Source organism: Amphibalanus amphitrite, unplaced genomic scaffold, assembly GCF_019059575.1.
Source record: "Amphibalanus amphitrite isolate SeventyFive unplaced genomic scaffold, NRLGWU_Aamphi_draft 000340F_arrow, whole genome shotgun sequence".
Taxonomy (NCBI): Eukaryota; Metazoa; Arthropoda; class Thecostraca; order Balanomorpha; family Balanidae; genus Amphibalanus; species Amphibalanus amphitrite.
The window spans coordinates 63450-78814 of record NW_024881835.1 but is presented as its reverse complement, the minus strand read 5'-3'; the positions used below and the strand labels follow the sequence as shown (position 1 = coordinate 78814).

The window sequence follows — 15365 nt, the reverse complement described above, 5'->3', positions numbered from 1 at the left end:
GACGGGTTCAGCCCCGGCGACTCACTAGGGTGCCTGCCCAGACCAATGTCTCCCCCTATATCCTATCATCCTCCCGGCTCTGAAATGGTCTTACTGGACCGAAAGGGCCTAACCCAACAAAACAAACAAAAACAAAAACTAACTATTCCCAGGAGTCAGAGCGCACCTATTATTCTCCTAGAAGCCCTTAAAAGATTAGGCTAGGTTCCGAGATGAACGGTCTTCCGGTCAGTGGTCACCATCATCCGACCTGGCTAAGTAGCTTCTCCAGAGCAGGCCCTGACCGTTCGCGGGGCTGGGTGACGTGACCTGTCCCTCGGCCACCGGAAGCTGCATAAGGCCTGTGGAACTCTTCCTAACGCAGGACGACTTGCACACACTCAAACAACAATCCTGGAGACACCACAGCAGCGTGTCACTATTTATTACCAGAATACGTGCACACATGGCTTACGAGCTACGACGAATTCATCTACCCTCAATGTCACCCATAGATGCCTTTCAAGTTTAACAAGCGCCTGTTGACGGGTACTACTTCCTTACACCAGGGCAATAAATGCAGTCGTGCGCTACAGCATTCAGTATATTTTATCTATCAGGTGATCTCTGAGCATACCTAACCACTGAGACAAACTGACACATTGTGACACACATTGACACACTGTTCACCGATGTGCATTACCTATCCACGCAAAGTGCACACTATTTGTCTCTCAAGTAATTCAGAGTGTCAGGATACATCGTTACATATGTAGGAACCATTCTTCGTAAAATGGCTCGCGCTACGTAAAATAGCTCACATTTCCTCACAGTCGAGTCTTGTTTCCTTCCGATCTGTACGGTAGAGGTCCGACACTCACCAGGGAGCGGAATATTGGACGGCTGAAGGGGAGCCTCATTGGAGGTAATAAGTAAAAAAACGAGCCTTTAGCGGCGGCAGCAGCGTCAATAATTACAATAGCCGATGCACAAGCTTGGTGGTGCTTGTTGAACATTCTGTTTACATTTCCCCCGAAAAATATAATAAAAAATCGATTCTTATTTTTACTGACCACGGCAACAAAAGCGTAGTGTTCTATAAGGGCTGAGAGAATGACGACTATGACGCACGATCCAAAGGTCTGGACCATTAGTAAAATAGTTTCAGTCATCAGCCATCAGTACGTACGATAAAATACTATAAATGGTGTGATTCACGCTATTCACAGCTCCACAAATACCTACTCTTTTAACGAAGTGGTTCTTAGGACAACGAGCAGGTGTCTCACATATCCCATGACTATTTATAGACGAATATCTAGACAATCAGAACATGCCAGCAATGCCTCCAACAAGTCCAACATATACAATGATACACTGATGTACTGGTTACTGGTGCAAGGAACTAAACAATAAACATTCGAAACGGAAAACAATTAGTGTTATTGTTAAATTAGAAACATATGGGACACAGTATAACACCGCCTCGGCCGGCGAGTGTGCCTTTCAGAGGCTGGTAATGTATCAATACTGTCACTGGAACTGATGCGATGGGGATCTCACATTATCTTCCCGGCGATCAGTAGTGACAGAGACCATCGACACCTGATAGTGACACGAGCACGCCTGACACCGAACATGACACCGACCAATGCTGTCAGCTGACAGTTACACCGACCGAGCGGTGTCAGTGCCTCGGGCGGTACTCCGGTGCACTTGCACCTCGTACATCGGGTGTACCGGGTGTACCGGGCGGTGTACCGTGGTATTACCGGTAATACGTGTACATACCGGCGGAGATGGCCATCAGCACCATGGCCAGCACGTTTACGATCCTGAAATCAGAAACGGTCATTGGCCAGGGCGGTGGTAAGAAGTGTCCCATCGCCAATTGCATCGAAATCTCGCCTGTAACTATGAGAAGCTGAGATTGGGAAGATATGCAAATCCAACGATTTCATAAATTGATAATATACGATGCATCTTCAGAGATAACGTTTGATTAATGTGCATATTCCTGGCATATTAGAAGGACCAAAGTGACATGTCGTCATTATGAATCCTGTCCCGGTACGACAAGCAACAGCACCTGTCGTCAAGTTGAGCTCTGGAAGCACTTTACAAGGATGATTAATCTCATTAACTTTCAATGTCAAATAGAATCGCACGCTGAAGTGAATCTCCTTACACTTTTTGTCTGGGGTGTTCGAGCAGCGAGTCGGCGTCCATTTTAGCCCGCTCCACGTCGGTGAGGTGCCCGAAGGGGTCGTCGGCGGCCGACTCGCCCATGGCCGCACCCTCGGCCACCCCGCACAGCTTGTTGAAGATCTTCCTGCCCAGAGACGGCGTGGCAGGCGGCTCCGGCGGCTCTGGAAATGGCAGCAGCATAATTGAGCGATTATTTGCGATTATGTTTAGTACTAGGATGGGTCAGTGGATACGTCTGGTATTTGTGCTTACAGAATTGGAGTAGGAAATCCCCAACTATCGTAGATTGATCATTGCGGAGCGGCTCAGCTCAGAAGCCATGAAGATTGAGGAATGATGCTAGCTAGATGGTACTTTATGTCCTTATCTGAGTCTTTGTGAGCGTAATCATGGCATTAACGCCTCTTCGCTACACAGGGATCATAGTTCTTAGATGCACTCTATCGCCCACGCCCCGCACTAAAAGCATGTCGCGCTTCATGATGTGCCGTTCGTTTCACTGTCCCTGGAGCTCGAGTACGGCTTTAGAGCGGTGCATCGAAACCCAAGTGAACGTACCTACTTACATCGCCAAAAATGGTAAAGGAACAACATTTTTCATAAGATCAGCATAGCAAGATGCTCAGGTACCATCATGTGTTTCAATTCGCCCTTTTAACCCTCGCCCATGCAGGAGGGGTTTCGTAGGTGGTGTTTGTAGGTGGTTGGTGCAACAACCCCCCCCCCCCCCTGAGGTTTTTCTTAGCTACACGCCGAACCGTTTCAGATAGCCTGCTCAAATTTTCAGTACCCTCTGGGGCATCCTTTGCGCAACTTTTGGTATTTTTTGTCAAGGTCATGTCAGGTCACGGAGTTATGACGTCATAAAGGGAACAACCTCCGGCCAGATTTACGCTAAATTGTAGATTGCTTCACATTGGTATAAATGCCGACTGACCTGACACACTGATGGATTGTTTTAGAATCACAACTGGCTGATTCGACATTGGCACAATGTCCGTTAACATTTTGAAGGTCAATAAAGGTCAAGGCGAGGTCAGTGACCTCGGTTGACCTGTAATGACTTCTTGCACTTGTATGCCTTTTCGGGGTATTTTGATGCCCTGAATTCGAATTTGCTATTCATTTCAGGCATCGTCGGTTGTATCTTGTTGTTCATTTTGGGTCAGGGTCAGGTCAGTGACGTCACACGCCTGACGTGACCCAATGCACAAATGACCTTGCAGACTTCCGATGCTCCCAACGCATCATTTTTAGAGTTATGACATCGAAATACACACCAAACGATAGAGAATTGATCAGGGATCACGATAGTGAAGATTTCAAGTCGATATCTCTTACCGTTTTGCCGCAATCGGCGCGGAAATCTGAAAAAGTTAGCTTTTTCCGAAAATTTGACCTATGACTGGTCATAATAGGTCAAATGTTGACCTAGGACCAAAAAATATACCACCAATCGCGAGATCTCGTTGAGAGCAATCCGTTGGTCTTTTCCGCTAAGCTCTACGACGCTCTGTTTTCAAACGCCAGGGGGGGTCGCACCAACCCCCCCCCCCCTGTATGGGCGAAGGTGGCAAAACACCATTTACGGGCGAGGGTTAAAACAAGCAGTATCATTGTAGCTCATGGAGCCGCTTCTTATAGCCGCTCTAACCACTCTCACTACAGAGGGTGTAGATCAAGCGACCTGAGCTCTGAAGGAAGCAAATAACTGTGTTGGAGGTAATGCGTCTTTTAACCGTCTCGTCTCGATAAGTTATCGAATGTGAGTCTTTGAGTGGTTGTAACATACCATCCTGGAGTTGAATTTCTTCAACGAAGCGCTGTTTGGCAGACTCTGATGGCAGTGGCATCCGCGGCTCCTCGCACCGGCGAGACCAGAACGTCAGACGCCGCAGCTGAAATAAATGTAAATCGGTTATAAAAAAAAACTGACATAAAAATAGATCGTTGATACATCGCGATTAAATAACAGTTGTAATTTCAACCACATTCGGCACGAAAAAAAAATAAAAAAGTTACTTACGCACTCTCACTGGCACTTAAAACACGCACCAGTTTTCTTTTTTCAGTGTTTTACCAAATGCAGACGCACCATTCCAATTCCTTGCCTGAGGTCCAGTCATTTGCCCACCCAAGGAATTGGCGCGTCTCTGCACGCAATAGGTTTCCACTCCTTCCTTTACGAGCCGAGGTTGTGGAAACCTAACAGGTGAGTTTAACAGGTGAGTTCCCCGGGAATGGGCTCTGTGAGTTACTTACGCACTCCTCGGGAATGGGCTCTGTGAGTTACTTACGCACTCCTCGGAAATGGGCTCTGTGAGTTACTTACGCACTCCTCGGGAATAGGCTCTGTGCACAGTGAGATGACCACCGAGGCGACCAGCACGATCAGGAACAGAATGCAGCCGAAGTGGAGGAAGTGGATGTCGAATATCGCCCGCTTCACCCACTCGGGACGGGTGTCCTCCAGTTCTGAGGGCGGCAGACGAGAGAGAAGTCAGCAGTGAAACAGGAAACATAAAGCGATATCAGTATCACCAATATCAGTAATCAGTATCAAATAATGCTTCGACAACACTCCACTGATATTAATATTATACACAGCACCCACCGAAGGGGACGGGGATACAACCTCGTGCACCTGTGGATGTCCCTCATCATCATCATCATCAGCGCTTCACTAAAATTTTTTTATAAAATTTTAGCTTACCGTGATAGGAGCTTGAAATTTTGCTCTAGCCTGAAATATGCTTTCTTTACTACATATCCCCTAATCCTACGAAGTCCAATCGGAACGTTCTTCCACGCAGCGCACGTCCCGGGGATATCCTCCAGTGCCGCGAGGCAGTCTCTCGCCGCGCTGGTGTAGTGCGGTACAGTCTACCTCCCTGGGTGTGTGTTGCGGCACAGTCTACCCACCCGAGCTGCTGCGTCAGCCGCCCGAAATAGTCGCGGCTAGACGCGACACGGGCGGCAGTCGTACGTTAGCCGTGACGCGTCGGACGGACGTGACGTGACGTCTCGATGGATAGCTCCACGGACATTGGTCGCGGAAGTCGGCCGGCGGATGCTGTTCTCAGCAGTGTGACGTCATAGAACTGAGTGCACTAGAACGGACTGCCGCCGCTGGGTTTCCGATCGAGTGCAGAGATGACTAGTGCGTCACCTCAGTTTAAGGAAGACCTAAATTTAGCCAGGATGAGCGAAAAACATCCGGAAGACCCAATACGGTAATTTCAGTGCTGACTGCTGGCAGGCACCATCGAGTGCAAGCCTGTCATTTACATGAAACAGTGTAACATGTTTCCTTCTCTATTTTCTCATAAAATTTAGACATGCTCCCGATGATAAGAATTCCCAATTTACCCGTGTACGGAAAATGTTTACATCATCCTTCCTCAGGCTACAACAACCCTCCTCACGCACGCAGCACACCCTCGATTCTCTTCCATCCGAGGTCCATGACCTCGATTACCACCGTAAGTCTGTGAGATCACGCACGTGGTGGTCCAGTCCCCGCCAGTGGGTCGCTCCCGCCTGGTGTTTTTGTGCGTGAGCAGAATTCCAGTCTGTGCCACACCTTCAGACGCCCCCCCCCCCCCCCCACCCCACCCCACCCCCAGCCAGACAACAATGGGGCGAGACGGGGGCGTGTCGGGCGCCGCATGCGCCGGATTTGTGCTCACGCGTGAATCCATTATACGTCCGTCCGGGGTTGGGAGGCTCGAGTTTGAAGGCTAGGTCACACAGAGTTCCTTGTTTACAGAGATTTAATTACATTGTAGGTATAATGCGCACGTTTTTTTTTTACTAGACAAATTTAAATAATTTCCTTTGATCGCACAGCGATATGAAGCGAGCTGTAAATCAGACATGGTACTAGAAGTCCAGCCCATGGCGTTATTCTGTCAATTTTGTCAGCCTGCTCGAAGCGGGCCCACAGGACGTCCGGTCCAGCTGACGTGAGACCCGGCATCCGCGCCGTCCTTTGGTGGCCAGTTCCGGGGTCGATAGAGCCGCTGATGTCACGCCGGTCCTCTGAGTCACGTGGTATCGGTATATGACGTGTGATGATGGCCCGGACTGAGTCACGTGGTCTATGTGCATGATTATGATGGTAACCTAAGCTGAGTCACGTGGTATCACTACATGACGTGTAGTGATGCCGATGATGGCCAGGGCTGAGGTTACGTGGTGTAATGGATTCATATCGGGCGAACTGGGTGACGGTGGGCTCATCCTCCGTTTTTCTCATGCTTCGGCAGTGGATGGACTGGACAGTACCTGCGTACATTCACTGGAGGTTTTATAATTCCAATACATACTTTATTGCTTAGAACACAAATACAACAGCACTAGTTTTTAGCCTCAACAAGCAACATACATCTTTTTTAGTTTCGGCGAAAGTCCTTCCCGTAACATATCTACTCTGCGTGCACAGTTGAAGCCGTTTTATAACTGTATAGCTAAAATGGACCGGTAAGCAGACAAGATAAGCTTTAGTGGGCTATGCCTATGTAATTACCGGCACATGACCAGCCATTTGATGCATGGACGTTTCATGTGGAAATTGTCTTGATTAGGTCACTGGGTGTATACTGTATAAGTATAGGCCACCTGAGTGCACTGAGCAGTCGCTTTTATTCGGCCTTCCAGCCAGGTAAGTACGTCGCACGGGTGTCTATGTATTACAGCACTACTGTTACAGCCTGTATGGCACTGCGTCGTCAGACGGTTTACCGCGAAATCACGCCAGCAAGGCATGGCCAATATCGCAGAACTTCGCCGGCATCGAGTACCGAACCTGATACGCCGCGGGGGTCTATCAGTGCGGAATATACGGCGACCATGGTCGCCCCGGCGGTCTGTCCGCAGGCACTCACCGGAGCCACATGGCGGAACGGTGTAGGAGAACTCGATTCCGAAACGGACCATGCCCAGCACCAGTCCCAGCATCATCCCCCAGAAGGCCCCCTGAAACGTCAGGCAGGGGATGAGCCACTCATTTTCACCGAGACATTCTGAAACAGCGGTAAGTTGTGGGGAAACCAGTGACTTTAGTGAAAACGCGGCTGAAATTGCTTCCAAATCAGTGGCGGATCCAAGAGGGGGCCATATGGGTCATGGCCATTGCCCCCCCCCCCTTGGGCCCTTGTGGTGCCCCACGGGGGCACCACAGGCCTGCCAGGGCCACCACCGGCCTATCAATTCCCAGGGGCACCACAGGCCTGACAGGGGCACCACAGGCCTGACAGGGGCACCACAGGCCCGCCAGGGGCACCACAGGCCCGCCAGGGGAACCACCGGCCTCGCAGGGGCACCACCGGCTTCGCAGGGCCCAGGGGCACCTTGGGCTTATCAGGGGCACTTCAGGTTTGTCAGGGGCACCACAGTCCTGCCAGGGCCCAGGGGCACCAGCGGCCTAGCAGGGACACCACAGGCCCGCCAGGGGCACCACAGGCCCGCCAGGGGCACCACCGGCCTCGCAGGGGCCAGGGGCACCACCGGCCTCGCAGGGGCCAGGGGCACCACCGGCTTCGTAGGGCCCAGGGGCACCTTGGGCTTATCAGGGGCACTTCAGGTTTGTCAGGAGCACCACAGTCCTGCCAGGGCCCAGAGGCACCAGCGGCCTAGCAGGGGCACCAAAGGTCCGCTAGGGGCACCACAGACCTGCCAGGGACACCACAGGCCTAGCAAGGGCACCGCAGGCCTGCCAGGGGCACCACGTGCCTGTCAGGGCACCTCAGGCTTGTCAGAGCCCAGGGGCACCACAGTCCTTTCGAGGGCACCACAGGCCTGTAAGAGGCACCAGAGGTCTAGCAGGGGCACCACAGGCCTCGCAGGGGCACCTTGGGCCGTCAGGTGCACCACGTGCCTGTCAGGGACACTTCAGGGTTGTCAGGGGCACCCCAGTTCTGTCAGGGCCCAGGGGGCAGGGAAAAAATAAAAACAGGAAAAAACTAAAAAATAGGGCCCCACCAAAAATTAAGTGGCCGAAATCCGTTGAGTTTTTAATTTTGGGTATAGGTAGGGTGCCCCACTTCGATTCATGACCCCTCCCTTGGAGTTTTTCTGGATCCGCCCCTGTTCCAAATAACATGTACACTTTGGCTTTGCGTTTTGAAAGCTGACCTTCTTTTATATTATCGCCTTCGAGAAGCCTCACGATTTCATACCGCTACCAACTCTAACACGGACGAAGTGCGTCTTAAAAATTATCTAAGCTTTTTCGTTTTCAATGTCAAAACATTAGCGTTGTCTGCTTTGCCAGCGTTGGAAAGGGAAGATGGGGTATGCCATGCACCGTTCTTTTTTCTCCTAGCTCGAGGCACACTCGAGTAACTGCGTAAATATCCTTTCATACATGCTCGAATCTCAGTCCTGCTTGGATCCACGTCTCATCACCTGTTTAAGTTGAGTCTGACTGACGCCTCACCTGTTCATTAGCTCTCGGCCAGAAGACGGCCAGCAGGTAGATAGCGCAGATGGGCGGCGCCAGGTAGGCGGTGATGCTCTGGATGTAGACGAACAGCTGGCTGGAGGCCGACGAGTTGATGATCGGGATCCAGACGATCGAGACGGCTACCATGAACACGACGAACACCCTGCCGGCGATGACCTGCTCGAGCTCGGAGGCGCGCGACCGCAGCCGCGTGTACACGTCGATGGTGAACAGGGTGGAGGCCGAGTTGAAGATGGACGTCAGCGAGGACATCAGCGCCGCCAGCATCACTGCCAGCATCAGACCCGACACGCCTGCCGGGGGGTGGACCCGCTTCAGAGGGGAGGCTGACGGGTCTGGAAATCACCGTTCATCTGACAAAATAAGATCCTCCTCGGAGCCCAGTGCGATGTAAACTCAATTCACATGCATGTGTGATGTCGAGGTGTCTGGCACTCACAACTTCTCAACTTCTAAACTTCTTCTCAGATATGTCCTCTCAACTGAAGACATATCCTCCGTATACCCTTGGTGCCCTTCACGGCCCCTCCCGCGCGTCTGAGGCTCTGCGCTCCCCCAGGTCCGGCACTCACCGACGGGCAGCAGGTTGAGCACCAGCTCGATGTACGCCAGGTTGGAGCAGCCGGTGGGCGAGCCACAGATGCGCTGACAGGCTTCCGGCTCTGAGCACGCCACAGAGTCGGTGTACAGCACGCGCGCCGCCATACCCGGAAACACGAGCAGGTACAGCGGCAGGAACTTGAGCGCGCCCGCCAGCAGCACGCCGCCCTTGGCGTGCACCAGGTTCTTGGCCGAGAGGGTGCGCTGCACGATCACCTGGGGAAGGCGCCCGTGTTCAATCAGCTGGCCGTGATGATCGTTCGCCGAGGGGCGGGACGCTACCGAAATGTGGTCGTTGGTATTCATTGGTCAGACACTGCGATGACGCAGGTGCCAGCCGCAGCTGAATGCATGATGGGGACAATGGGGATTCTGTCATGCATCAGAAATGAGTTCTCTGGATGGGTAGACAGAGGCTGCATCCTGGCTACCGTGTCTTTTTTTAACAAAAGAAAAGAGATCAAAACTTACAACGTTTCTCGCCGACGCACTTTGGACTAAAATAGTGAGCGTTTGGTCAGTGACGGCTGCAGATCCTACCCAAACGGATTACCAGGTCCAGCATTGGCCACCAATGCTCAAAAGTAGGCCCAGTTTTACTCTCAGCACCAGACCACTGACACAGTGACACAGTTGGACCCAGCGGCTCACCTGGTCAGAGCACCAGTACCAGACGGCCGACACGGTCAGGCCGAACGTCATTCCGGGCCAGGGCAGGTCCGACTCGCCCGGTACCGCTGACCTGAGGGATACAATACACATTGACCAGTGGAACGGTGACGGCGGCCGTCCCTACCACAAATTAAGCGTCTGGGCGCCGCAGTCCTAATCAACGTCACTAATTTTGATAAATGAAGCTGTAGTAACTAGGTTCCTCTAGCATCGACGCATGTCGAGAAGTTCACGTTCTTTCATCTAGCAATGAAATGGAATACCACTGCAGTTCAATAAGGAAAATATTTACGAAACATAATGCTTTCCTATTTCTGTCTAACCAATCAGACGGCAATTTACTAAACGACAAGTGAAAGGGGTCATTTGGCCTTTACGCTCAACACCTGTTGCTTTCTACTTTTACTCAGACACACCCTTAGCAGTTTAAAGACCCATTGAGTTCCCGGTCGGCGTTCCAATGTCTGTGGGCGGCGGCGGCGGCGAGCCCGCTGGGAACGGGCCGGCTGACCTGAACAGGTGCATGGCGTCCGGACGGGCGGCGGCGCACGACTGATTGTCGGCGTCGTACAGCGTCACGTTGGCGCTCGGCTCCTTCTCGAAATACTGCTCGATCAGCGCATTGTAGCCGCCGACGGCCACAAACGCTGCCGGGACACGACACGCGGTGGTAAACGAGGTGCCGGACAGAGACTGGACGAAACGGGACCGGGAGGAAAATGGGCCAGTGAAATACTGAAGTAAGAATGATTTTGTCGGACTTGAATATTTTGTATCCCGGCATCTTTAGTAACATAAATATAAATGCTCCTAGAATTTCAGAAATGACGTTAATAGTAATACTTTGTTTTAAATTCCAGCTTATCAATGTGAATGTAAAGATAAATAATGTTTTTTGAGCCATTTATCATGGCTCAAAAACCCAAAGAATCCAAAGGACATGGCGTGCGGACTCACACATGACGCAGAGTATCATGGATCCGGCGATCATGAGCACGGTCTGCACGGCGTCCGTCCATATGACGGCCGTCAGTCCGCCGAAGATGGTGAACATGGCGGCGATCAGCAGGAGCACGATGATGGCCAGGTAGAGGCCCAGGTCGCCCTCCCACTGCATGGCCCGCTGGATGAACAGCGCGCCGGCGTACAGGTCCGCCTGCACAGGGGAGGAAAGGTCAGCGGGACTGGGGAGAGAAGGGTTATCAATAGGGAGAAAGGGCGGCAGGGTCAGAGGAAGGCTTAGTGAGACGCAGTAGCGGCGGGACACCTTCAAATAAGGGGGGCACTGCCGATTTTTGGTCCCATTCTTTCCATGCAACGCCCATAGGGCTAATGTTAAAATTCCAAAATCAAAGGGGGCACGGTGTCCCGGTGCCCTCCCCGTTCCGCCGCCTATGGTGAGACGGGAGACAGAGTAGCTTCCGATGGATAACAGACGTGATGAAAACCCTACTTTTATTCCGAAGAATGTGCCATGCTCACGGTAAGTCACCGTAAGCTGCTACATTTTTGCAATTGTTTTGCAGCATGACGATGCGCAAGGTGCGTTGACAAATCTTCAATCTTCGTGGTTTTTGATATGCAATGATTTCATCTCACCAGATAGCTGCGCCATATCCCCTTCTTACCCTAAATGGCTCCACTCTGCAGGCAACTGAAAACTCACCGAGACCTTGGTGAAGATGTAGAGCAGAATGGCGAGCACGGATAGGTAGACTCGGATGCGCTGGCCGCCGAACCGCAGTCGGAGGTACTCGGGCATGGTGTACACTCCAGCCGCCGTGTACACGGGTACGAACGCCCAGCCCAGGAAAATGAGCACAAACACCGCCTAAGGGCAGACACGCGAGAGGTGGTTATCAGTCGTTATCAGTCACCTAAACAAACGGTACACCACTGCGCCTGTCAGCATACATCGGCCAATAGCCATCAGGCCACGCAACGCCTGTCGAATTCCACAGAGAAAGCCTCTGCCTAAAAGATGAGGAAACTGCTGTAGATGCCAGGTATTTTTGAATGCAATGAGCCCTTCATCTATCTGGTATCCTCATGTAAGGATGAACTGTGAGCGACCTTTACGTTTCAATGCGATAACTGGCTGCCAATCACGGGCGTAGGAACGTCATGAAAAGTGGGCGGGCCACCCTGTCAAGGGGCCTCCTTTTCCAGGGGGCCTCCTATTTTCAGGGGCCTCCAACTTTTGCCTCGTCCTGCTGGCTGCTTTCAAGTATGACCTCCAAATCTAGCTTCTGAGATCGGGCAGATGTACCCAGGGGCGTAACCGCTTAAGCGAACAGTGCGGAAAGTCCGCACCATTTTTAAAACTTATTCCCCCTCCGATTTTTTTTTAGAATCTATTTGCCGCAAACGGCGCATGACCCCTGAAAACCCTTACACAAATGTCTTCCTCGTTTCCCAGGTGCCCCCATTAGCTTCATAGGCGCCCTCTTTGGCATATAAGCGCCCTATGTATAGTCATCAGAGACATCCCTATATGTCCCACAGTCCGTTGTCGTTGTCCCCGTTGTCGCATACAATGTGTGCTTATCATAGGCGTCTCTCTTTTATGGACACTTGAAGGCGCCTCTCTTTGCCATGCCGGCGCCCCTGTTTCTTATGAATGCACCCCCATGGCATTGATCAGTTGCAGTCTTGCAGACCTCTATTGCACGTAGGTGCCCTTCTGTCTCCGAACCGCTCCCCTTTGGCATGCAGACGCCCATCTTTCGTACGGAGGAGCCGCTGTGGTTCTTATTAGAGACGGCATGGTGCTCCCAGACGCAGATGGGGCTGTCGGAGTCGACAGTGTGGGACCTTCAGTCGCTGATGGGTGCCCGCCAGATGTGGACCCTCGGAGACGCCGGTATGGGGCCCTCAGAGATGCCGGTATGTGGCCCTTAGAGACACCGGTGTGGAACCCTCAGATACTTCAGTGTGAAGCCCTTACAACTGCTGGTGTGGAGCTATGAATGCGCTTGCTTAAATCCCTCAGAGGCCGGTAGGTACATGGACATTAGGGCTCAGTGAGAGCTTGTGTGGTGCCTTCAGTGGCCTTAAGACATCAACATGGTGCTCTCAGGAGCCGGTGAGTCCTCAGAGTCACCGGTGTGGGGCCTTCAGAGCTCCGAGACACTGGTGTGGGGCCCTCAGAGGTGTCGGTGTGGGTCCTTCAGATGTACAGGTCTCGCGAGATTAAGCGGTAGGTTTTGAACTTTTACATTTCCGGTTATATCTCAGAAACTAATCGATCTACGATGAAGCCATTTTACACGGTCATGGCCGGCTTGTTACCCAACAAGTCGATCGCATCTTCAACACTTAAAAGCTTAAGACGACGAAGATATAGCCTGAAGTACACTAAATTTTCTAGGTGCAAAACCTACCGCTAAAACCTGCGAGACCTGTACCTGTAGAGTAGGGTGTGTCACTAGAAACAGATCAAGCGCTTCCGCTGATTTTCCTTGTCCCTGTGTCTATGGAAGCCCATTGGTGCAGTTCTTTTTCCCATGCATCGAAAATTCGATCGGCGCCGGCTGAATGAAGTTCGGGATTTACCGTGGCGCTCGGCGTTGCAGTCTCCATGTTTGGCGTAATGCGTTTGATGACACTAACACCAGCCGCGCGCGTCTTCGCCTGTTAGCGTCGACAGACGCTGTCAATACGGATGTAAGCAATGCAAACGAGGCAGTATCCTCTATTTAGACAACGGTTACACAGAAAAGATGCATCTTTGCCATTCAATAGCAAACTGAATTCAACTCAATTAGCATTTGCCTACCTTGCATGGTTCAGGGGACCGATTTTCTTGCAGGCCTCCTTTGCGGAGATGTTGCCCGTCCGCACGGCTCTGGCGAGCTGATACAGCAGGAGTTTGCCGCTGCTGAGGTCGGCGATGATGTTGTCCGGCAGATCCAGCTCTGGGCCGCTCACCGGTCGGAACTTCACGGGAGAAAGACGGTGCACGGAGGCGCCGGCTGCCTTGCCCAACGGCCCCGTGAATGATCCGGGTCCACTGATTTTGGCGTCCAAGTTCTGGAAAACTTCCCTGAGTACAAACTCATTCGAGTGCAGCTGGCAGCTTGTCTCATCCGGCATCTTTCTCTCCATACTTTTTCGGGTCGACCAGCAATTCTGTTTTGCCGCTCGCTACGCGACCGACATCCATCTAAAAACCATTGATGACGGCCGCTACAGCACGGTTGGATAAGCCATACCTGTCAGTCAGCTGCCAGTGCAGTGTTTGTCATATCATCATCATTTGAGTCTTTGATGCATTCCTTCACCTCAAATTCACTTGTGACGTCTTCATTACTGTCGTTGGTGTCGGTCGTTGCCGACGAGTCTACCTGGCCTGTCTCGTCGATATTGACGCCGTTGGAATAGGTACGGAAGTGGGAAGGACCAGCTTGACCCACGTCGCCCCTCCCCTCGTTCCGCTCCCGTCTCATTCTAAGGCTCGCAGTCTTACGTCGTTTCCTCGTCTCCTCTCGTAGTCCACACCAACCAGTCTCATCTTCCAAACTCCTCTCTGGTCTCGAAGGAATGCTATTTCCGCTGGCGGTACCCGGTTTGAAAGCGGACAGGTACAGCTTCGCCGATCTTTACAGCGGCAGCGGGCGATGTCAAAAAGCTTACGAAACAGACTCGCTTCACAGACACTTTGTTTCGTTTGTCCCTCCCACATTCTTTCGGACACCTTGTTCGATCGGCGAAATCTTTCGTAGACTTGCTTTACCTTCCGAACCACATTGTGCATTTGTATCGATGGTATGCTCTCACTCGGCCACATTGCAACCACCGCTTCCGCTGCTTCACGTAAACATGCAGTGACTGTCCGATCACTTTTTCTATCCTCTGCCAAGAGCCTCACATAGTTCAATACATCTCTGTTGGTAGGCAGCTGATTTACCCGCAGCACACTGGGAGACCCGATAACAAAATGTTTCGCCTTGCTTCCCCACGGCATCACTGCGGCACGGATAGTCCGATTCGAGTGCACCACACGCACTTCTGCTCACGCCGCAGCTGAAACCAGACTGACTCACGTTCTTTGCAAGCTCGTGTGTCTCGGAGAGACAGCCCATGACTCGAAAGCCGACACATTGTGTTGCCGACGGAGGGGTGATACCCGAGACCCCGCTCACGTTGCCCTCTGTCCATCCGTGCTCTCATTCTCCCTGCCCCACTCGTGATAGTCTTGCCAAGGCTGCAGCGTGATCCTATTACATAAAGTAGCGGCAGAACACCTTCAATTAAGGGGGGGGGGGCACTGCCGACTTTTGGTCCCATTGTTTCCATGCAACGCCCATAGGGCTAATGTTAAAATACCAAAATCAAAGGGGGCAAGGTGCCCCGGTGCCCTCCCCGTTCCGCCGCCTATGTCCTATTATATGGATCATCTGTGGGTCCCTGAATGGCCTCAACACATTAAGATAACAGT

At 52.0% G+C, this 15365-nt stretch overlaps 1 protein-coding gene across 1 annotated transcript in view; it reads right to left on the bottom strand.

Moving 5' to 3' along the window:
• Positions 1 to 391: 391 nt before the first annotated feature.
• The window catches only part of LOC122388967 (sodium/glucose cotransporter 4-like), a 55937-nt gene continuing 40963 nt past the window's right edge, over positions 392 to 15365 (bottom strand). Inside the window, exons 4-14 of the mRNA XM_043380566.1 lie at positions 11592 to 11756; positions 10883 to 11081; positions 10437 to 10572; positions 9905 to 9995; positions 9226 to 9469; positions 8627 to 8946; positions 7074 to 7164; positions 4520 to 4662; positions 3980 to 4085; positions 2168 to 2348; positions 392 to 1814 (exon numbers count right to left, since the gene is read on the bottom strand). Coding sequence (XP_043236501.1) covers positions 1748 to 1814; positions 2168 to 2348; positions 3980 to 4085; positions 4520 to 4662; positions 7074 to 7164; positions 8627 to 8946; positions 9226 to 9469; positions 9905 to 9995; positions 10437 to 10572; positions 10883 to 11081; positions 11592 to 11756 — 1743 coding nt within the window. The 3' untranslated portion in view covers positions 392 to 1747. The remainder of the gene's footprint in view (positions 1815 to 2167; positions 2349 to 3979; positions 4086 to 4519; positions 4663 to 7073; positions 7165 to 8626; positions 8947 to 9225; positions 9470 to 9904; positions 9996 to 10436; positions 10573 to 10882; positions 11082 to 11591; positions 11757 to 15365) is intronic.